At 44.9% G+C, this 23,335-nt stretch overlaps 1 protein-coding gene across 5 annotated transcripts in view; it reads right to left on the bottom strand.

Annotated features, from left to right (window-relative positions):
* Positions 1-23,335, bottom strand: part of LOC119964448 (glycogen debranching enzyme-like) — a 140,261-nt gene that overhangs the window by 23,142 nt on the left and 93,784 nt on the right. For all 5 annotated transcript variants that reach the window (XM_038793948.1, XM_038793949.1, XM_038793945.1 and 2 more), the window contains 6 exons: positions 21,576-21,751; positions 20,449-20,551; positions 15,659-15,884; positions 11,431-11,542; positions 10,958-11,093; positions 3,569-3,681 (listed from right to left, as the gene is read on the bottom strand). In XM_038793948.1, coding sequence (XP_038649876.1) covers positions 3,569-3,681; positions 10,958-11,093; positions 11,431-11,542; positions 15,659-15,884; positions 20,449-20,551; positions 21,576-21,751 — 866 coding nt within the window. The remainder of the gene's footprint in view (positions 1-3,568; positions 3,682-10,957; positions 11,094-11,430; positions 11,543-15,658; positions 15,885-20,448; positions 20,552-21,575; positions 21,752-23,335) is intronic.

Raw genomic sequence — 23,335 nt, 5'->3', positions numbered from 1 at the left:
TAATGTTTCCCACACACCGACTTCTCCAAGCCCAGTGATGAACAGCGAGGTTCAGACCTGGTGCACAAAATTCATGACCTGGTACTCGCTTTCATATGTAATTGAATCACTTTTGGTGATTGCAGTTCTCTGCATCATAGTGCAGACCCTCAGGATGAGGAAATGGAAAAGGAGAGCCTCCCGCTCTTGCCCCTCAACCATTTACAGAGTTCAATCCCCTATTTTCGGATTTCACCAATCCCCCCAACCCCTTGATGTATAAGAGATTTATTTAATGCGATCTGTAAATAACATGATTATGGATGTATTATATTGTTCTGTACTCGACTGCCGAGTCAGAAAACGAGATGCAAAGATACTGTGGAATGAATGAGTAAGACTTTAGGATTTTATGGGATGTAAACGTAAGACGAGAGTAGTTATTGCGATAGTTAGAGGTTCCCGATTCAAATTGGTAATGCATGTCCCCTTTGACATAGCGCCAATTAGAAAAATGTTAGCTAAAATTTTTTTGCCATAGTTGAAGACAGAGTAGACGCCCTGGAACTCGCTAAGGTCAGGGAACCCAAGGAACACAAAGGAACCGTACATAGGTGATCCTTCACAATTTCTAGTGAGGATCACAAGGAGGGAGTGTAGCCACCTGAGATGGCCACTAACGAACACAAAATGGACGACTGCAAAGAGTGCAGGGAAAACGGACATGTTAAAGAGCAAACAGCTTGCAGAGCAATTACGTATTGAGACAATTGCAGAAACCGGTTTCCTGACAGCTGCAGAGATCAGGCAGCGCTGTAAATGAGAAGCCGTTAGCATATTAATGAGGTGATACCGGGCCAGTCCCAGGTACAATGGACACAAATTAAGTATCAATCGATACATTCAATAGCAGACCAGACACGGTGGAGCCAGAGAAGCCCAGGACAATAAGTCCTAAGAACCGCCCCAGCAATCAAGGAACGGCCCTTGGATTGGGGGGTTCAAACCATATCGATTGGGAAGAGGCTCAATCGATCCCCAGCAGGTGAGGGAGCCCGCCCAAAGGGGCGTGGACCCCCTGGGACCTATAAAAGAAAGGTCCCACACATGGTTCAGTCTCCTGTCTCCGGCTCCAGCCTCCAGACCCCTGTCGTCTACATCAGCCGTTGAGCAGCAGCCGCCAATAAGTAAGTGCCTAACGACGACCGCTACCTGAAACCGGCATTACTTACACACTTGCCGACTGATAGTGATCCGAAGCCTGCAGACCAGACCAGAACAAAGGCCTTGTTCCCTGACCTCACAGTTCCTTCTTAGCTAAGTATTAGTTGTTTAGTGGTAGAAGTAGGTTTAATCTTTAGCGTGTGCATGAGTGTTATTATAATTGTTTTGGACTTACTAATTGGTGTACAGCTTTATTGCTTTGAACGTGACCTTGAAACTTGCGACGGTGTCTTTACGGCACCTGGCGACTCCAGAGCTTAGAACGAGAAACAGAGCCAAGTGAGTGTTAAGCACACTCACCCAGAACGACCAACAATTCCATTTGCTTTCTTTATTATTTGCTGTACCTGCATGCTAGTTCTCTGTGACTCATGAACCCCAGCATCGGAGCACCCTGACGCCTCTCCCCATTGAGATAATAAGTTGCCTTCCCATTTTTCCCAATCGTAGGTTAGTCATCTCAGTCCCACGACATTACTACAGGAGTTCCTCCAGGTAGTTTATGGGCCCAACCATCTTCAGCTGCTTCATCTATGACTGCTCCCCCATCATAAGTGGGAATGTTCACTGATGACTGCACAATGTTCAGCACCATTCACAATCAATCAGATACTGAAGCAGTCCATGTACATATACAGCAAGACCTGGACAATATTCAGGTTTGGGTTGATAAGTGACGAGTAACATTCACGCCGCCGACGTCCCCCACGATTACCATCACCAAACAAGAGAATCCAGCCATCACCTCTTTACAGTCATTACAGCATTGCCATAACCAAATCACCAACTTTCAACATTCTGGGTGTAACAGTTGGCCAGAAACTGAACTGGATTAACCCTTTAAATATAGAGCTACAGGAGCAGGTCAGGAGCTGAGAATACTATCTCATGGGTCCCCAAAGCCTCTCCACCATTTGCAAGACATAAGTCAGGAGTGTGATGAAATACTCTCCACTTGGCTGGATGAGTGCAGCTCCAGCAACATTCAAGAAGCTCAACACCATCCAGAACCAAACAACCAATCCCCCACCTTCAACATCCTCTCCCTGCACCACTGATGCACAGTGGCAACATAATGTACCATCTACAAGATGCACTGCAGTAAATTACCCTCGTCTCCTTCAACCTTCCAAATCTGCGACCTCTTAACATCTAGAACGACAAGGGCAGCAGATGCATGGGAACACCACCGCCTGCAAATTGCCCTCCAAGTCACACACTTCCTGACTTGGAAGCATATCACCACTCCTTTGCTGGGTCAACATCTTGGAATTCTCTTCATAATAGCATTTGTGAATACCTACATCACGTGGCCTGCAACAGTTCAAGAAGGTGGCTGACAATTTCCTTCAGGACAATTGGGTTTGGGCAATGAATGCTGGCCTGTCAACATCCTGTGAACAATTTTAAAAAAAAAGCTTGCATGAAGTGCCTCACGTTTATACGATAAAATATGAAAGCTGTTAAGCACGAGATCTTTGGCTTCAGTAAGAGAAGAGTAAAGTATAAAAATCAGGGAAGTTGAGTTAAACGTCCATGAAATTCTACTTAGATCTCAGCTGGTTTTCAAGAACAATCCTGGACACCACACATTAGGAAGGAGATCAAGGCCATGGATAGGGTGCAGTAGAGATTTTCTAGAATGGTATCAGGACTGAGGGAGTGCAGTTATGTTGAGACACGTGGCACTGGGATTGTTCTCCTTAAAGCATAGAACATTAATTTAGTAAAAATATTGATGGCTTGGCAACCAGAAAGTAGATAGTTAAACCGGAGTATCAAAAACAAATGGGGGGGGGGGGGGGGCAACTTTAAAGAAACGCAAGATACAATCTAAAACATACTGCCCGAAAGGGTGGTGAAAGTAGATTCAATATTAACATTAGAAAAAGAACTGTTAATTCATTGAATGGAAAATCTTGATAGGTCAACGGCAAAGGGGAGCAAAGTGGGAATAATTGAATAGTTCTCTCAAGAGCTGACAGAAGCTCGACGGTCACTGTGTTTTATCATGCCATTGATTGGCAGCCATAGATAATAATCCGACCTCAGAGAAACGGTAGAAATTTGAAATATTATGGACACGAACCAGTGATTTCAGGAATTGAACAGGACCCATTGGAACAATGCACCAGTAGTGTACAGCCCCTTGGAGTTTGTTTCACCACTCAACTAGATCATGGTGGATCTATACCTCAACTCCATTTATTTGTATTTAACTCCTGAATACCAAGATTTCTTAGTATCCTTTTCCTCACAAAAATGTATCCATCTCATTCTTGAAAATTTCAAATGATCGAGTAGCCACAGTTAATGCAGCCTAATTAAATAATGGCAAACTACATATAGAGATTAATGTTCTCACCGTCTTGACGTCGCTTGACTCCACTGTAAGGGAACAGGGATTTTGCGTGTAAATCCGCCAACCACCGAATTGTTGATTTACTGAGGCCAACAATTTCAACTGCAGATCCATCTCTGTAAAGTAAATACATTTCAAGTGGTCAAAGAGATTGGATATTACCCCACAGGATAAAGATTCTTGGGAGAAAATATAACAAATTGCATTTACATGATGACTTTAACACAAAATAGGCTTAAAAAGATCGAAAGAAGGGGGATTCTGAGGGATAATTAAATGCTTGGTCAAAGCGATGGATTTAAAGGGGATCTTAAAGGAGCAGAGAAAGGTGGAGAAGTGGAAGGGTTTAGCACAAAATTCCAGAGTGTGGTGCCTCGGTGATTGATAGGACAGCCACCAGCAGTGGAGAAATGAAGGTGGGAGTGCTGAATGTACAAGAGGCCAAAGTCAATTGAACAAGATATTTGGTGAGGGATGGGCTGTGGAGATCAAAACAAGTTAAAAAGATAGCAAAGAGTAAGATACCTCAGTTCTTTGTTCTCTTAATCATTTGCTTTTTGTTAAAAAAACGTTGTGATGCTGACTACTCTGACGTTTGTTTTATTGCCCACCCATAGTTGAATCCATATAATGCCTACAGGTCAGAAGGATTTTGCATTTGGCCCACTGAGTCTACACTTGCCCTCCGAAAGAGCACTCCACCCAGACCCACTCCCCGCAACCCTAGTTAACATGCACATCTTTGGACATTGTGGGGCAGTTCTGCATGGCCAATCCACCTAACCCGCACACCTTTGGACTGTGGGAAGAAACCGGAGCACCCAGAGGAAACCCACACTGTTCGAAAATAACTCAGAAAAACATGACCTTGTTGAACAATATTAGCCTTCATTGCCTGGCTGAATAATAATAATAATGATAATAAACAATAAGAATCTTTATTATTGTCACAAGTAGGCTTACATTAACACTGTAATGATGTTACTGTGAAAATCCCCTAATCGCCACACTCCGTCATCTGTTCAGGTGCACAGAGGGCGAATTCAGAATTTCCAATTCACCTAACATCATGTCTTTTGGGACTTGTGGGAGGAAACTGGAGCACCCGGAGGAAACCAAGGGGAGAATGTGCAGACTCCGCAAAGACAGTGACCCAGCCGGGAATCAAACCTGGGACCCTGGTGCTGTGAAGCAACAGTGCTAACCACTGTGTTAACGAACAACCCAAGGTCGCAAGCCAGGAAGGCAGTATTTCAACAGCTCAAGGCTGACACCCAAAGGCAATTCCGGCAGATAGAGCTTGGTGGTCGGAAGAGAAAGCCCAAAAGATCCAACAGTATGCTGACATGCAAATCTTTTTTAAGCCACGAGGATCACCTTTAGACCAAGGTCAAATGGACAAAACCCGCTTCGCTCAAAAGATGGCGTCTCTCTTCTTATGGATGACAATGCCATCCATTAAAGCTTTTCAACAACTCCTCAACCATGAATTCACAGTGACAGCTGATTCTCTCCAAGAAATCTCCCAACACCCGGAGGTAGATTCCTTTGGTGAACCACCATCGATGGCAGAGCTGGAACAAGCAACCAAACAGGTGAAAAACAACAAAGCCCACAGCCCCAATGGTATTACGCCGAGATATTGCGCACACATTAAGACTCCACACACATTCATCCCGTGGCTTTGGGAAGAAACAGAACATTCCGCACCAACTTCAGGAATGCAATAATTGCAATCTCTTTAAGGGAGATAAATCATGCTGTGGAAACTATTGAGCTATTTTTCTTTTTTCCATAGCAGGGGAAATCCCCTGAATCGCCTGCTTCCTACGGCTGAGGAAACCCTCCCGGAGAGCGATCTAGACGTTCCACAGGAACCTCGGACATGTTCTTTGTTGCAAGAAAAACGTCGACAGCACCACCAGGAACTCTTCACTGCATCCATCGAGCTGGTCAAAGCATCTGACTCAGTAAATTGCAAAGCTCTGTTGATAATGCTCCAGTGATTTGAAAATCCAAGAAATTTCTTCACACTCCTGCCATTTTATCAGGCTAATAAGACTAATTGTCTCAAGTGGGAGATCTGTAAACAGTATCCTTCAAAATATGGACCAGTGTCAAGTAAGGCTGTGAGACTGCACCCATTCTTTTTACAATTCACATGACAATGGCTGTTTCCCGCAAAGATCAACTGTCTTCCTGTGAGTATTAAAAACATTGAGATAGAAACCTCTAACCTCAGTTGTCTTCATACCAAAACTAAACTGACCACCATAGATATACATGATCCACAGTTTACGGGTGACTGCAGTGTTATTGCCCAGATTTGCAAGCCATGTTCGATCTCTTCAATTCCACATACAAGAGATATAGCCCGCCCTATCAAAGCAATTCATTTACACCAATCTAGACTTAGTCAAATATTCCACCTGCCATATATGTCAAAGGAGACACTCTGAAATATATTGAGCATTATGCCGTGCATACTTCACACCTTGGTTGCAACCTCTCTCAAAAGGCCACCAAAAGGAGATCCAACACTGCATCAGCTTTGGCAGCTGCCAATTCGGCCTCCTGCAAATTCCACAAGTGAGAATTTGGCTACAAAGACAGACAAAAGTCAGTTGTCATCACCATACCCGTGTACTGTAGTGTGACCACGACAACGCATCAGACACACACAGGAGTAGTGGAGGAATTCCACCTATAATGCACCCGCTGAATCCTCCAGATTCAATGGGAAGACTATCAAACAAATGCTCGTGTCCTCTTAAAGCAGCTTCAAAAGCATTCAGGCAAAACTCCTTCAAAATCAACGACAACGGACTGGCCACTGTCTAAATGGATAAAAAGCATCTCCCCTGCTACGTCCTATATTTAAATATATATATTTTTATTAACATTTTTCAATTTATAAAATACAAAATAGAAAAAGTATACAAATCGACCATTACAAAATACAGAAAAATAAATCTAATCCCTTTACACCCAACAGTGACCAATTTATTGAAATAAGCAATGAAGGCAGCCATGTCCGATAGTAAGGGGAGCAATCCAGGGGTTCTGTGCACTTATCTTTAATGTACCAAGTGACTAGTCTGATCGGGGGTCTCTCACCCGCCCTCCGTCTCAACTCAACCATTTTCACCACGAGGAATGTCCCGTCCTTATTCCCAATTCCTAACCCAGGACCCACCCAAGATGGCCACCAACCCCACCATAAAGGCGAGACAAAGAAAAACCCCTGGTCACCATCAGCACCATATTTGCTCCTACCACTTTGGTCATGGCCTCGAAGAAGGTGGCCCAGAACCTGATGAGTTTGGGGCAGGACCAGAACATGTGGGTGTGGTTTCCCGAATCCCCCTGACACCATTCACACTTATCCTCCATCTCCAGGAAGAACCCACACACACGCGTCCTGGTTAACTGCATCTTGTGCACTACCTTTAGCTGTGTTCGGCTCAGCCCTGCACACGAGGAGTTGGCCTTGTGCAGAGCTTCGATCCGTAGTCCTCCCCCATTTCCATGCCCAGCTCTTCCTCCCATTTTTGTTGCGTCTCGTCCAGTGGGGCCCTTACCTCTTCCAACAGTCATCCGTAGATGTCGCCATATTTACCCTAGCAAGACTGGGGCAAGCAGTCGGTGTGTCCGGGTATTTGAAGGAACGTTGAGGTCCCCTTGTGAAGGAAGTCTCGCAGCTGCAAGTACCGAAGTTCGTTCCCATTCGGGAGTTGGAGCTCTGTTAGTTCCCCCAGGGTCGCGACTCTACTGTCCAAGTACAAGTCCCTCACTGTCAGCACCTCTCCATCCGCCTTCCTCCACGTTTTGCCAGGATAAGTTTATGGTTCCTGCAGATGGGGTCCGCAGCAGGCATGCCAGAGTTTGAAATGGTGACGGAGCTGGATCCAGGTCCTTAGGGCGCGATTCTCTGCTCCCGGGAAAAATCGTGAAGGCCGTCGTGAACTCGGCACCTGGGGGGCTAGGAGCGGCGTTCCGTTATTCTCGGCCACCCTGAGAATGACGCGACGGCGGCGCCTATGTGACGTCAGCCGTGCATGCGCAGGTTGGCCGGCTCTAACACGCGCATGGGCGGCTGACGTCACGACGGCTGACAGTTCGAACACGCGCATGCGCGGTGGCCGTCATTCCCCTCAGCCGCCCCGCAAGATGTGGCGACTTGATCTTGCGGGGCAGCGGAGGGGAAATAGTGTGTCCGATTGAGACGCCGGCCCGACGATCGGTGGGCACCGATTGCGGGCCTGTCCCCTCCCGAGCACAGTCGTGGTGCTCATTCCCCACCAGGCCCCCGACAAGCCCCAAAACAGGCATCTCACGGCCATTTCACGACGGCAGCGACCAGGTGTGGTTGCCGCCGTTGTGAAACGGTCGCGAACGGCAGGCTGCTCGGCCCATCCGGGTCGAAGAATCGGCGGTCGCCGTGAAAAATGGCGAGCGGCGATTCTTCCGAGCGGGGGGTGGGAGAATCGCAGGGGGTGCCAGGGGGTCGTGAAATTAGTCGGGGGCCCTCCCGCGATTCTCCCACCCGGCGTGGGGAGCGGAGAATTGCGCCCTTGATGTGGATACTGCCACCAAGCTCCTTGAGTAGTTGGTTGGGGGTGCTGGGAGTGAGGTGATAGCCAGCGCCCAGAGGTACATCTCTGTAGAGGAGGCCTCCTTCATTTGCAAACATTCCGCCTCCAGCTCTCCCAACCACACCCGCACTCTTTGCTGGCCAGTGGTAGAATAGAAGGTCCGACAGAGCCACGCCTGCCATGCGTTGCCCTCTTTGTAGGACGGTTTTTATCCCAGGATTCTTTCCCGCCCAGTCAAAGTCCATGATCAGTTTGTCAACCCTGATGAAGGAGGATTTGGGGATAAGGTCGGTGATCTGAATAGGAAGGGGAACCTTGGCAGAACGTTCATTTTCATCCTCTGCGCTCTTCCTGCCAAGGAGAGTGGGAGTGATTCCCATCTCCGCAGGTCCCTCTTCACCACCTCCATCACGCTGGACAGGTTCCACTTATGGAGCCACATCCAGTCGTGAGCTATCTGTATCCCCAGGCACCTGAACTTGGCTTGGGAAAGTTTGAACGGTAGCATCTCCAGCTCTGTTCCTCCCACCCATGAATTTACCGGGAAGATTTTGCTCTCTCTCAGGTTGAATTTACAACCGGAGAGGGTTCTGATCTCCCTCAGGAGTTCTGTTATCTTGCCCATGCTGGCAAGAGGGTTTGAGACATAGAGCAGCAGGTCATCCACATAGAGTGAAACTCTGTGCTCCCTGCCTCCTCTCCGAATGCCCGTCTACCCTTTTGCTGATCTAAGAGTGATAACCAGTGCAAATAGCAGTGGGGACAACAGGCATTCCTGCCTTATACCTCTGTGCAGCTGTAAATATTCAGAGCTGGTTGTGTACTCCTTTAATGATGAGGCAGGGTGGTGGCAGAGAAAGAAAGAAAAGGAATCAAATCCTGTGCTCCATATTCCACTACCTTGTGGGATGTCCTGCACCACGTGATCAGATGATGTGCAGGTCAAGAATCAGCCGGTTCAGTCACACGAAGATCCACGGAAGAAACTCATAACCCTGAATACATGTCATCCTTGAATGGAGGGATACCTCAGTTGCCATGGACCTTGCTTGTCTACAGTATAAGTCAGACCTTCAGCTGATGATGGCCACCTCAGTTGCCATGGACCTTGCTTGTCACCAGCTGATGATGGCCACCTCAGTTGCCATGGACTTTGCTTGTCGACAGTATAAGTCAGACCTTCAGCAGGTATCATTTACAATTTTCTGAGCAGAATGGCGAGAGACTGATTTAAATGATTTGCACTGTGATGGGCTTCATGCTGACAGCAGATTAAAAAAAAGCTTGCTCCTTCCATAAAATGTAGAGCATTTAAATTCATGGTTCTTCAACTCAGCAACTGGCGGGACATTTAGAAGGAAACCGTGCCTCGGCAAGAGTCAGTGCCTTCACCAACAGAGCTTCCATTGTAAGTGACTCTGACATTGAAATGCACCTTGAAATGAAATACAAAATAAAAATGGATGTGGAATCAAAGGAGGTATTGGGATGCAGAAGAGACCAGAATGTGGAATGCAGAGATCTCAGAGTTGGATGAGGTGATAGAGATTGGTAGGAAGGAATGAAACCATTGAGGATTTTTAACACCAGGAGGAGCATTTTTAAATCAACGGACAGAATTGTACGGTCCCAACAATGGAGAGGGATGGTATCAGTGTCTAGGAGATGGGGGTCTGTGGTGGGTAAGGAAGGCATATGTCTTCAGTGTTCCCAAAGTTAAATTATACGAAACTTCAGCTCATTCAGAATTGAATGCCAGACATTCGTTTGACAGCACAAAGCAAAGGAGTATTTCAGTGTCGTAGAGGGAATCATCAGCTTACTTGTGAAATCTGGCAGTGCTTTTCAATTATGTCAAGGGATAGCATATAATGCAAAAAAAGGGGTATGGATAAATCTTTGGCAAGGCTCCAGAGGTAACATTGCAAAAGATCTTTCCAGTCACAGAATAAGAGTGGAACTAGTCAAGAACAGTCGGCCTCATCATGATTACATAGGAGAGGCATCGAAGAATTGTGGTCAACTGTGTCAAAGGCAGCTGGAGATAAAGGAGGGAGACTATAGTCCAACGTAACCACAGCCAATTTGATGTAATTTGTAACTTAGATAAGTATCTTTTTAGCACTGTGGCAAGAACAGAAAACTTGATTGGAATGGTTCAGATGTGGAGTTGCAGGAAAGATGGGAATAATTAAGAGGTGACTAATCATCGAGCAGACAGATTTGAGGAGGCGGCAACACCTCAAGGACTTTGATCAGGAAGGGAAGGTTACAGAAGGAACAGCAGCTTGCAAGAAAAGAAGGGTAAAAGGTAAAATTCTTTGAGGAAGGGAACAACAGTGATAGATTTGAAAGACAGGGAAACGGGACACACACATACAGTATCAGCTCGCTGGAATTCAGGAATGGAGGTTGTTGGTCAGCATTTTAGTGGTAAACATGGTTGATAGAGCAGAGAATGGGGCTCCAGGACTAGGTGAGCTTGATAAGTAAGTGCATGGAGGGGGATAGGGAAGAAACAGCAGGGGTCATGCAGGAGACACAGCTTTCTATTACTTCAGATTCACCCTTGATTTGTGATATCTGCAAACACATTTTTGTGCAGAAAATCCTCATCGTTACTCTTACCTTAACTACTATGCAAATGTTTTTAAGCAGCAAATTGAGTTTTAAGAAATAATATAATTTCAGTGGGTTCACAAGAATGGCTGCAGGAAACAAAATATACAATTAAAGAAAAACTCAGCCTGTGATTTGAAACTCCACACCTTCAATCTTATTTTACTTAGACATTTACCTTGGTGTAGCTGGAGTTCCTTTGTTTTGAGCTATGTCACTCTCCCCCATTTTGTCCATCCAAGTGCCACAGTTGTATCGCTGTCCGCCAATCACAAAACCTGTCTCTATGTCCACCCCTACCGAAACGTTGAAACCTTCATGGGAAATAAAACCATTCATGTTACATATAATGCCTCAACATTGACCATTCCACAGGAAGGCGTTGATGCTAAAACATTGAATATATTCAAGAGGCGGCTAGATTATAGTACGTGGGGAGAATGGGATCAAAGGCTATGGGGAGAAAGCAGGATTAGGCTATTGAGTTGGATGATCAGCCATGATCTTGATAAATGGCGGGGCAGGCTCTAAGGGCCAAAAGGTCTCCTCCTGCTCCTATCTTCTATGTATCCTATGTATGTATTCCTTTTGAAAATAACTTCAATTATTTCTGGTAAGGTGCATGAGGAATTAGAGAGGTAGCATAAATACCTTCATCTTTCATGTGTGGATCCATGTGAGGTCCAGCATTTCTTTCTCTGAACTGTACCCCTTCCATATGGCGTTGCATGACCTCTTGAATTATATCATAGAGGGGCTGATCCTGGTTCGAAACATCCAAAAAGTATTCATTAGAATATTTAAAATAAATATTGTTTGCCAAATTAAATCCTTTCTCAAAGAATTTTTCACTTTTATTTCTATTTAAAAGTCTGCTCTTGACCCCAGTTTAAACAAACACCTATCAACAGACATCAAGGGCCCAGTTCTTGTGGTAGTGGCAAATGAATGGCACTAGCTGCTGGTTTGCCCTGAGATTCCGTGGACCTTTGTACCGGAACTTGCAGTTATTGAAAATCAAAGAGTGTCGGCCATTCTACAGAGGATGAGACTTGTGTGAAGATGGTAACCAACTGTGTTTCTCCTTAACCAACCGTGCTGAAGAATCCTTACTGAGACACTTCCTGCTAGTAAGTACAAGTTATAATAGTCTATTAATGCCCAGCACCTGTTCGCCAACTGTGGATTGATACTCCAACCGACATCACAGAAACAGCAAAGAATGTTATAAGTGTCCCTTCCTCGGAGACTGTGTGCACAGGCAAGATCTGGCTCTGCCCTTGTGCTTCTCTTCTCTCAGTCTCTCTTTCCCACACAGAGTTGCAAAGGAGAGCGCCGCCCAGTGCCAACAAGTCTGACGCATGAATCATCCTGCTCCCATTGAAGTTCTCCTACTGGATTTGATCTTAGCACTTGTGGCCTCGACATTGGAATTTTCTTTTCCCTATTCAAGCCCATTTAAAACCATTGCTTGTGGGATTTGCCGTCCACACTGGCTTGGGCCATGGCTGTCAAGAGATGCCATGCCTCTTATTTCTCGCTGCCATCAGCTGGTTGATCTGTGTGTGGTTGGAGAAAGGGGTCATTATGGTATGCGTAAGGAGGGGTGGTGGAGAGAGAGAGAGAGAGAGGGAGAGGGGTGAGAGTGAGAGAGGGAGCGATAGAGAGAGAGAGCACGCGCGCGAGTGAGAGAGGAGGGACTGATTATAGTATGTGCATGTCGGGGGCAGTAGAGAGAGGCTTTACGGAGTCTTCTGTCATCAAGGAATATGGAGAACATGATTGAAATCTCAGTGTCTCATGTTATATTCTTTATGTGTTCAAAAGCCCTGCAGGGCAGCACGGTAATAATAATAATAATAATAATAATAATCGCTTATTGCCACAAGTAGGCTTCAATGAAGTTACTATGAAAAGCCCCTAGTTGCCACATTTCAGCGCCTGTTCGGGGACGCTGGTAGCACAGTGGGTAGCACTGTTGCTTCACAGCTCCAGGGTCCCAGGTTCGATTCCTGGCTAGGGTCACTGTCTATACGGAGTCTGCACGTTCTCCCCGTGTCTAAGTGGGTTTCCTCCGGGTGCTCCGGTTTCCTCCCACAAGTCCCGAAAGACGTGCTATAAGGTAATTTGGACATTCCGAATTCTCCCTCTGTGCACCCGAAAAGGCACTGGAATGTGGCGACTAGGGGCTTTTCACAGTAACTTAATTGCAGTGTTAATGTAAGCCTACTTGAAATGAAATGAAAAATGAAAATCGCTTATTGTCACGAGTAAGCTTCAATGAAATTACTGTGAAAAGCCCCTAGTCGCCACATTCCGGCGCCTGTCTGGGGAGGCTGGTACGGGAATCGAACCGTGCTGCTGGCCTGCTTTAAAAGCCAGCGATTTAACTCAGTGAGCTAAACCAGCCCCTACTTGTGACAATAAAGATTTTTATTATTTTCGTCATATAACCTGGCCCCAAGTTGGGAGGAGCTTGGTTCCACATTCAGGCAAGTTACTCACCTGAGAAATTCAATCCATTTTATTGGAAAGTTGGATTTTGAGTAGCAGAGTCCACAGTGAAACTGGAACCTCTGGAGCTATGAATATTATTTTGTGTCATTTGAATTCCTCAGTAAAAAAATTCAAACTTTATTTGGCATGCCTAACTTTAAAATCAATGGTGATGAGATGGCCTCCAGGGCGTGATGTTGCTCTAGATCGGTAATGCTGAATGCAAGTGCATTCAATAGTATTCAGTGCTTCCTGGCTAGAGTTCATGAGCTGGGGCGGCCCAGATGAAGTAATGAACCGTTGAGTCCATTATTTGCTACCATTTTTGACAAAGTACTTTAAAAAGAGATTTTCATATTATATATTGATGTATAACACACAGACTTTAATAATTCCATAATATTACTTTGCTGCTTTATCATTGTTTTGTTCTTGTTGGCATGTTAATTTTCAAGTGTTAAAATGAAGTCAGGTTGGAAATTAGTTTGGAAGCACTGATGTACAGAGAGCAAAATAGAGAAGGATAAAGATCAAGACTTTGGAGGGGTAAAAAAGGAAGCGAAAGCAAATTTGATTTTTTTTAAAAATCTCCAACTATAATTAAAATCTGTAGGAGTTTTCAGTGTGAAAGATGGTTTGGCAGCATTGGAAACTAATAACACCATTAAAATTTTACTTGCACGTGCATGGACAAACCACAACTGTTTATGGTGTGCTGAGTGGGCCACCGTCATGTGTACTCTGCTGCAGGGCAGGTTCCCTTGGCTCATTGCTTGCTGAGGCTTCACCTGGCACCAACGTCTTGACAGTTCTTTTGTTTTTGTCAGTGGTTTTCCAACTCGTGGCTAAGCACAGTAATTTCACTGTTCCACGCATTTGAATGCCAATGAAAGCAAAGTCAACAGTGTAGTGAAGTTTCTGAAGGAGGGCAGCAGCTGCCAGAAACTGCCGAACAAATTATTTCAGTTATTTTTACTCCAAGCCAGTATGGCAGAACAGTATTGCACATATGGGACAAACATGTCGTCAGTCACACTTTACTCATATAGACTGCCCTTTGTCAACCTGGTTCCTTCTTAGGCCAGAACCAATAGTAGAATCAATAACAATTACAGAGAGTTGGTTAGTTGTAGAGCTGAGAGGCTTTGTTTCTACCTACTTCACATCACCTCAAGGAAAGGAAAGATTAATAACATTAAAACAGAGGGGCCATAATGAAATTTGCTCGTAAGCATTCCCATCATCAGCCGACTCATGAGCATACCACAATATTTCTGACATTATTTATGCTTACTTCTGGCTCCGAATTTTTTTTTAAACTTTGTTTTCAAACTTGCATGAGAAAGAACTCGAATTCAGCTTTGGAGCAGCTGAGGCAGATGGGAATCTGAAACAAATCAATCATTACAATGCTAGCCTTTCTGCAGTTGCTCTGGCGTATTTGTGAATTCTGATGAGTCTAACTGGAAGGTTCGCCATTGGCCAATTGATGGGACTAGAAGAATAAATTTGGCCCAGTGGTAAGAATCTTCAGCCAATAAACCGATTACTCGTCGACAAAAATACTGTGCCACTGATTCATAGGCTGAGCATTCCCAATTTTAACTACTCCACCATAGGTGGCAAAGCCACCAACTTCACAGACGTTAAGCTCTGGAATTCCATCTCTCTACTTCACTTTTCTCCTTTAGCGCAATCCTTAAAACTCTTAAACTTTGACCAAACTGTTGGTTAACTGTACTATCATCTGTCTATCTGGATCAGCATCATAGTTGGTTTTATAAAGCAATTGTGAACTGCCTTGAGACATTTTATTACTTTAAAGCTGTTATATAAATACCAATGCTGCTGTTCTTGTTGAGAAGCACAAAAAGTGCCTTAAGCGCAGCACTGTGCTATTCACTATGCAGTTTTAGTAGTTACTACTGCATTCACTGGTTGATGGATACAGAAAACTACCAATTCTTGTTCAAAATAAAAGGAAGAAAATCAAGCTCAATTTCCTCCGAGTTCCCCTTGTATTTTATAAAGGAGAAGAGTGAAAACAAGGGTGGGGAGACAAATAGGAAAGAGCAAAACATTTGAAGATCGTCATGGCAATCGCCACAACACAAGGTCACCACAGGCAGTTGTTTGAGCGGTAAATTAATCTCAGGCTGCCAAACAGTAAATGTCATGCTATTCTGTTCAACCGTCCTTGCACGTTAAGAAAACAAGTTTTTATGAAACTAAATGCAAATCCAAAAAGGGTATAAAATGGTAAAAGCAAACATCCTTGAGTATTGATGCCTCACCAGCAGATAAGGATTTGTCATTGTCGGAGAGGGTCATTTGTGCCACAGTTATACATTGTTGAGAATTATTAGACAAAGTAAACAATTACCGCAGCGCCTAGTTCACGAGGTGGAGAGTCATCAGTAGGGTACAGTCGCGATACAGGACACTTGAGAATTTTCACTCCACTCGTAACCTCCGCACAGTAATCCTGAATACAATGAAGCCACCACCATACAGCATCTCTACAATTGTATCGAGCACATACTCCATTACCGAGTAGATTTGGTATTAGGCCATGCCGTAGAGTGCAGGCAAATGCCAGGATAATATTCCTGTAAGTAAATTAAATATTTTCAGAACTGTAATTACTACAGATTTTGGGTGTACAAAGATAGCTAATTTACATTAACACAAGACAATAATTGCACGAGGGACTTGACTCTTAACACGGATCACGTGAAACTCTAATTTCCGTTCAGTGAAGAATTTGGGGTCAAACTATAGGCCCATGGCTTGGACACCTAAAGCCTGATTTTCTTTTGAAAAGCAAAATACCTCAAGAGGTGGAAATCTGAAATAAAAATAAAAAATTATGGAAAACCTCAGGTGGTCCGGCAGCCTCTGTGGCGAGCGAAGCAGTTAATATTGCAGCTCTTTTTAAAAATTAATTCTCGGGTGTGGTAGTCGCTATTAGATGTAGATCCCAGTCAGGCAGAGTATAAGAGTCTGTGTCTCCCTAGCTGCTGCATTCTGTACCTGGGCTGCTGGGGGAAACATCTAGTCCAATAAAGCTTTCAATTGTACTCTAATTTCTCTTCGAGAGTTATTGATTGTGCATCAATCGGGATGTGGCTGAATATATTTGTTTTAAGGGACCTCGGGTTACTGAGCAGAATGTAAAAAGGGTGAGATGTTTCCATGTCCTATTCAGTCACTATTTTGTGTAAAAGAACAAGTTTTTACTCTCACTGAAGCCAAATTCACTGAAGAGCTCCACAGCTAGCCTCAATCCCATGTCTTGTCCCTGTAGCCCTGAAAAGCTTTTCTCTTCAGATAATTAATTGTGCAATTCTCTTTTGAATTCCAAAGGTTGATTGAATCTGCCTCCACCACAATCAGGCAGTACATTCCCAATTTTAATCACTTCTCACATATAAACGTTTTTCCTCGTATTCCCGTTGCTTCTTTTGCCGATCACCTTAAATCAATGTCCTCTGGTCTCAACCCTTCCACCGATGGGAAGGCTGTGTTCTTTCTACTCTGTGCAGAGCCTCATGGTTTTGAGTACTTCGATCAAATCTCCTCTTCGCAGAACAGCCCCAGCTTCACTAATCAACTCGCATAACTAGTTCTTCATCCCAGAATCTTTACAGTACAGAGGGAGGCCATTTGTCCCATTGAGTCTGCACTGGCTCCCTGAAGAGCATTTTGCCTAATCCAACTCCCCTGCCTTATCCCCATAACCTTGCATGTCATTTATTTTCAGATAGGAGAATGGAATTCTGTTTTGAATACCTTGATCGAACCTGCCTCCACCACATTCTCAGGAAGTTCATTTCAGACTCCAACCAGCCTCTGGTTTGAAAATGTGTTTCCCTCGTCACTTCTACTTCAATTATTCTATATCTGTTTCCTCTAGTTCTTCATGTACCATTGAGAGGAATCCATTTCTCACTATTTACGCTGTCCATACCCCTAAAGCTATTGAATACCTCTATCAAATCTCTCAGCCTTCTTTTCTCCAAGGAAAACAATCCCAACCTCTCCAGTCTATCCTCCTTGTTACAGTTGTTTATCCCTGGAATGCACTCTCTGCAATGCATTCACATCCTTGCTCAAGTATGGTGCTCAGAATTGGGCACAATGCTCCAAATGAGGTCTAAGTAGTGCCTTATACAAGTTCAACATGACCTGCTTACTCTTATACTCAATGCCACTGTTAATAAAATCTAGGATACCATATGCTTTATTAACTGCTCTGGAACCATTCTGCTGAACCCTCTTTGAAGGCTTCACACCCTTCCTGAAATAAGGTGCCCAGAACTGGACACAATACTGCAGTTGCTGAATCAGTGCTTCTTTGCTATTGTACTCTACGCCACTATTTAGAAATCAGAGAATACATTTGCTTTTCAACCACATTTCTACCATCTTGGAAGGAGTGCGTTGATATTGAAGCTATTTTAATGAACAAGTGTATGAATAGATGCAATCCGCTTAGGAACTCCTGGAGTCAGAGCTTTTCGAGCACAGAAAGAAGACATTTGGCTCATTATGCCGCCCATCAAGCACATATCTACGCTAATCCCATTTTCCAACACTTGGTCGCCTTGTATGCTGTGGCATTTCAAAGTGCTCATAAGAGTGCTTAAATGTTGTGAAGGTTCTCCGCCTCTACCATCCTTTCAGGCAATGAGTTTTAGATGCCGACCATCTCTGTGTGAAAAGATTTTTACTCAAATCTCCTCTAAATCTCCTGCCTTTTTACCCGAGAGCAATGCCTCCTGGCTATTGACACTTCTACTAAGGGGAAAAGTTTCTTCATACCTATCCTATCCACGTCTCTCAATTTTGTACACCTCAACCAGGTTTCCCCTCGGCCTTCATTGCTCCAAGGAGAACAATCCCAGACTAACCAGCCTTTCATCCTCGCTGAAACATTCCAGCCCAGGCAACATCCTGGCGAATCTCCTCTGCACCCTTTCTAGTGCAATCACATCCTTCCTATTGTGTGGTGCCCAGAACTGCATGCAGTACCCTAGCTCTGGCCTAATAAGCATTTTATACAGCTCCACCATAACCTCCTCAGATTCTATTCCTCAGCTCATAAAGGCAAGTATCCCAAGTCTCTATTGTGAATAACAATGAAAGATACTGGGCGGGTTTCTCCGAGCCTCTGCACTGAAATCGCGCTCGGCATGCGTCGGAGAATAGGCCGTCAGATCCGCAATCGGGTCCGAAGCCTTCCCGCGATTCTCCGCGGTCTGGAGAATCGTCGCCAGTCGCGTTCATGCGGATGGCGCGGCGCCGGTTGGGGGCAATTGAAAGAGGCCCCCGCGGCGATTCTCAGCCGGCAGCTGGCCGAGTTCCCTCTGGCGTGGTTCACTCATGGTTTCACCCGGCAGCCTCCCCTGGGGTGGGGGCCTCCTGGCTCGCGATCGGGGGCCACCGATCGGCAGGCGCGCGCGATCGGGGGGGGCCTATATTGTTGGGGCCAGGTTGCTGTGTTGGTCCGTCGAGTTGCGCGGGGCCGCCGCCACAGGTGGCTGCCGCGCGCATGCGTGGACCGGCGGCCGGATGTGCAGGGCCCCGTATCGGCAGCTGGAGTGGACTACTCCGGGGCCCTGCAAGCTCCCTTCAAAACGGAGAATCACTCTGGACTTTCTCCAGGGCGTGGGGACGTCGCCCCATTTTCAGAGAATTCCACCCACTATATTAAAATAGAACAGAAATCTTAAATGAAAGGAGATTTGCCACTGGGTCATTTTTAATTATCAAATAACGTGTTTTAATAATCCAGCATGGATGCACCTCTGGTGAGGGGGACAGGCATATGAGAATTAGCATCCACTGTTGCGTCACCACTTCTTACGCCTCCAGGGAAATGGGTCCCATTTTAAAAATTGTACCTTTCCTCAAGGTTTCTTCCTCAGCATCTCCAACAGAGCACTTTGTGTGTGGCTAAGTTGGTTACAAATCAGATCTACTTTTGAACTGTTGCATCCGAAGTTAACCCGTCTTCTTTCAAACACTTAACTATCACATTTATATTCTTTAATTCTCTGCTACTTCCTATTCAGATTGCCCCCTCAATGATCTATTCATCTCTTAGTGCCATTGATAAAACAAAATGTTACTTATTTATAAACTTTTCCACTTCAGGCAAGGGGTCTTGAACTATTACCTCATCTGCTCTCTTGACAGATGCTACATCACCTGCTGGCTGAATACTTCCAGAATTTTCTGCTCTTATTTTAAATGTGTCATCCACTTGAATCTCAGAAGGGTGCACGATTTGTCGCACATGTTCAGTCAGACTAAATCAATCTGACGTTCGAGCACTCATTTCATAACGCTCTTTGGGATCCTTCTTTATAAACACCAGCAGCACTTTTAAAATATTCATTCATGGGATGTGGGCGTCACTGGCTGGGTCAGCATTTATTGCCCCTTGCACAGAATGGCTTGCTAGGCCATTTCAAAGGGCATTTAAGAATAAACCACATTGCTGTGAATTTGGAGTCATATACAGGCCAGGCCGGGTAAGGGTGGCAGATTTCCTTCACTAAAAGACATGAGTGAACCAGGTGGGTTGTTATGACAATGGTTTCATGGTCATCATTATACTTTTTAATTCAAGATATTTATTGAATTTAAATTTCACGATTAGCCGTGATGGGATTCGAACCCAGGTCCCCAGAGCATTGCCCTGGGTCTCTGGATTGATTACTAGTCCAATGAAAATACCACTCCACCACCACCTCCCCATAAAATCCATTCTGGCCAAGTGCAGGCACTAAATGGCTTAAAACCTCACGAGAAGCATTTTGCCACGGTGACTAATCCAGACTTAATAATCATGCAATGGTTTAAAAACACTGTAAAACACTTAAAAGCCTGGATGCAAAGTGGGATCTCAGTTTATTTTCAGGGAAAACAAAATTTAGGTGGAGGACAGACAAAAGTGATCAGCAAAGATATCAGAGGGTGCCAAGAACAACAGAAAAATGGCTGTAGTGCAGCAGCAAGTTCCATGGCGGACATAGCACTAGCACAGTGCAATAGGAAGAATAGCCTCCTTTAGTGCGAATGGGCAAAGTCCCCACATGCACACAAACCTGCCCGGGAAAATTACCTCAGACATTCCTTGGATTCTGTGACGTGATCATTCCTTACCTGGCCTCTAGGTGGCGTCCAGTTACCAGCATTAGACCTCTGAGAGAAATGAACGTATCTCTTCCCCAACAGCGGAATAAACCAGCAGAAAAATGTGGCAGCCCTTGATAGGAAATTTAAAAATTCTGATTAGAAGAGATAATATTGACAAATAAAAAGGCAAAACGGACCAGCCAGGGTTGGAAACTGGTGCAGAGGCAGATGTTGTAGCCTTCGCCTCGTTGATCGCCCGAAGGCGGATCCTGATGCGTTGGAGGGCAGCCTCTCCACCCTGTGCCCTGGTGTGGTGGGGGCATCTATTGGAATTCTTGACTCTTGAGAAGGTTAAGTTTGAACTGAGGGGAAGGATGGAGGGGTTCTACAATTCATGGGCATTATTCATTATGCACTTTCAAGAACTGGATAGCATTGAACATTAGTGGGGGGGGGGGGGGGGGGATGGGTGTTAATGGTGGCAATGGGTGATTCCGGATTCCTTTTTGTAATTTGTTTATGTGAACATGTGGGCGAATGTTTTGGGTTTGGTGGGAGGACGGGATCGTTGTTATCGATATGGGGATTGACATATTTTTGTTCCTGATTATTTTTTATTACTGATTATTGTTTATTGTTGGTGGGTTTAAATTTGGGAGAAAATGCGAAAAAGGAGAATAAAGAAATATTTTAAAAAAGGCAAAATGGCTTTTTGGCAAAAAAATATAAGAGAAAATAGTTCAATGACATTTAGAGAGGCTTCCTGTTCACAGGTAAACTACAAATGCTGCCTGTTGAACAAGATCACCTTAAATTTCTATAAATAGCTGTGGCACATACTTATGGAAACATAACGCTGAATTAAACTCTCTCTTCACACGTGACAATGTCACTCTGAAAAGCTCAATTATATTGGCATAGACAGTAGCAATCTTGAACCGTGGAGACAATAGACATGATTTTTTTCTGATGACACCATTTTGTTTCTTTTGGAGGTATGTTTTAAAATGTTGAGATCAGTTATAGAAGAAGTGACCAGTTGTAAAAGAACAGGAAAGTGTGGAGTTTTCAGGTAAACTGGTGATGAAAACATAACGACAACATTTTCAATACATTTAAACTAAAACATAGGATGAAAAGTGGTTGGTGCTTACCGGCTGCTAAGGAAACACAGCATTGCTCCTCCTCACCAGTAATGTAATTCGGTCTAGTCGGAACACCTTCTATGCAACCGGACAGTTTTGGAAGAGAAGGCAATCTTCCCACTCCACACATCTGCAGTGAACTCAGAGCAAGTTGCTTCACAAATGTTGAGCCATTTTGCACAAAACTACAACAAAAAAGATCAGTAGAAATCTTAGCAAAAATAAATTCTTTTTTCCATCTTATAAATATGTCCACTTTGTTACGACACCTTGGGCTAGTGCGTGGTCAATTCCAGCCCCAACACAGACCCCAGAGTCCTCACCCAGGTGAATTAACCGATAATTCGTGTGAAGTTCCCGAATTCTTTGGCCCTTGGCTGACCAATAATTGACAGCACCAGGTTTGCAAGTTGAAACAAATGCAACAATAACATTCGAACGACATCCAAACAAAGCAAAGTATAGTTTGTACATTTTTCTCCCTTTTAATCCCTTTCCTCCCCCTCCCCCCACGACAAACAGCGCTCATACCTTGAAGCACTCTTCCGACCCCCTTAAGGCAAGTTTGATCTCCAACTGGAGAAACTTGTACAGGTCTCCCAGCCATGCCGCAAACACAGGTGGCTTAACCAACCTCCAATTCCAAAGAATCCGTCACCGGGTAATTAGAGAGGAGAAGGCCACGACATTGGCTCCTTCCTCTCTGGCAGCTCCGGTACCTCCGAAACCATATATAGATCGCCACTATTGGAAGACTTTACATCCGCCCCCACTACCCTCGATAGGGTCCTGAACACCGCTTTCCAGTAGCTCTCCAATCTCTCACATCCCCAAAATATGTGAGCGTGATTCGCTGGCCCCCGCCTACACTTCTCGCATCCACCTGTTACCCCCGGATAAAAATCCCCTCATCCGAGGCAGTCATGTGGACCCTGTGCACCATTTTAAGCTGAATCAAACTCATTCTTGCACAGGAGGAGGTTAAGTTCACTCGTCGCATTGCCTCACACCAGAGTCCCCATCCTTTCTCCCTCCTCTGCTCCTCCTCCCATTTCTGCCTTTCCACTAGACTCATGCCCTGGTCCCCCAACCACCTGCATATGTCCCCGATCCTGCCCTGCCCCACCTCATTTGGGAGAAGTATCTTCTCCAGTAACGTGTGTTCCAGTAGTTGGGGGAATGCAGGTAGCTCCTTTCGCGCAAAGTTCCGCACTTGCCAGGACCTGAACTCGCTCCCCCTTTTGTCACTCAAACCTCTTCCACAGTTCATCCAACCCAGTGAATTTCCCCTCCGAAAACATATCCCTGACCTGCACCAGCCCCTCCTCTCTCCACAGCCTATATATCCCATCCATCTCCCCCGGCGTAAACCTATGGTTCCCACACAATGGAGTAATAATAATAATAATAGCTTATTGGCACAAGTAGGCTTCAATAAAGTTACTGTGAAAAGCCCCTAGTCGCCACCTTCCAGTGCCTTTCGGGGAGGCCGGTACAGTAATTGAACCCGCGCTGCTGGCCTTGTTCTGCATTACAATCCAGCTGATTAGCCCACTGTGCTAAACCAGCCCCAACACCGACATCTGACCCAAAACCAACACATTCAGGCAGCAGCTGCCTTGTGTGCAACCACTCACTCCATGGCCGCAACCGGAAATCCCCATAATATTTAATTATAAGTAAAGGTGAAATAAGCAGTGATAATGGAATAACGTAAGCTAACCAACTACTACTCCCCTTTAACTGTTCCACCCTCTATCCACACACAC

Source organism: Scyliorhinus canicula, chromosome 4 (assembly GCF_902713615.1).
Source record: "Scyliorhinus canicula chromosome 4, sScyCan1.1, whole genome shotgun sequence".
Taxonomy (NCBI): domain Eukaryota; kingdom Metazoa; phylum Chordata; class Chondrichthyes; order Carcharhiniformes; family Scyliorhinidae; genus Scyliorhinus; species Scyliorhinus canicula.
The sequence above is the reverse complement of the archived record's forward strand: the minus strand, read 5'-3'. Positions and strand labels throughout refer to the sequence as shown.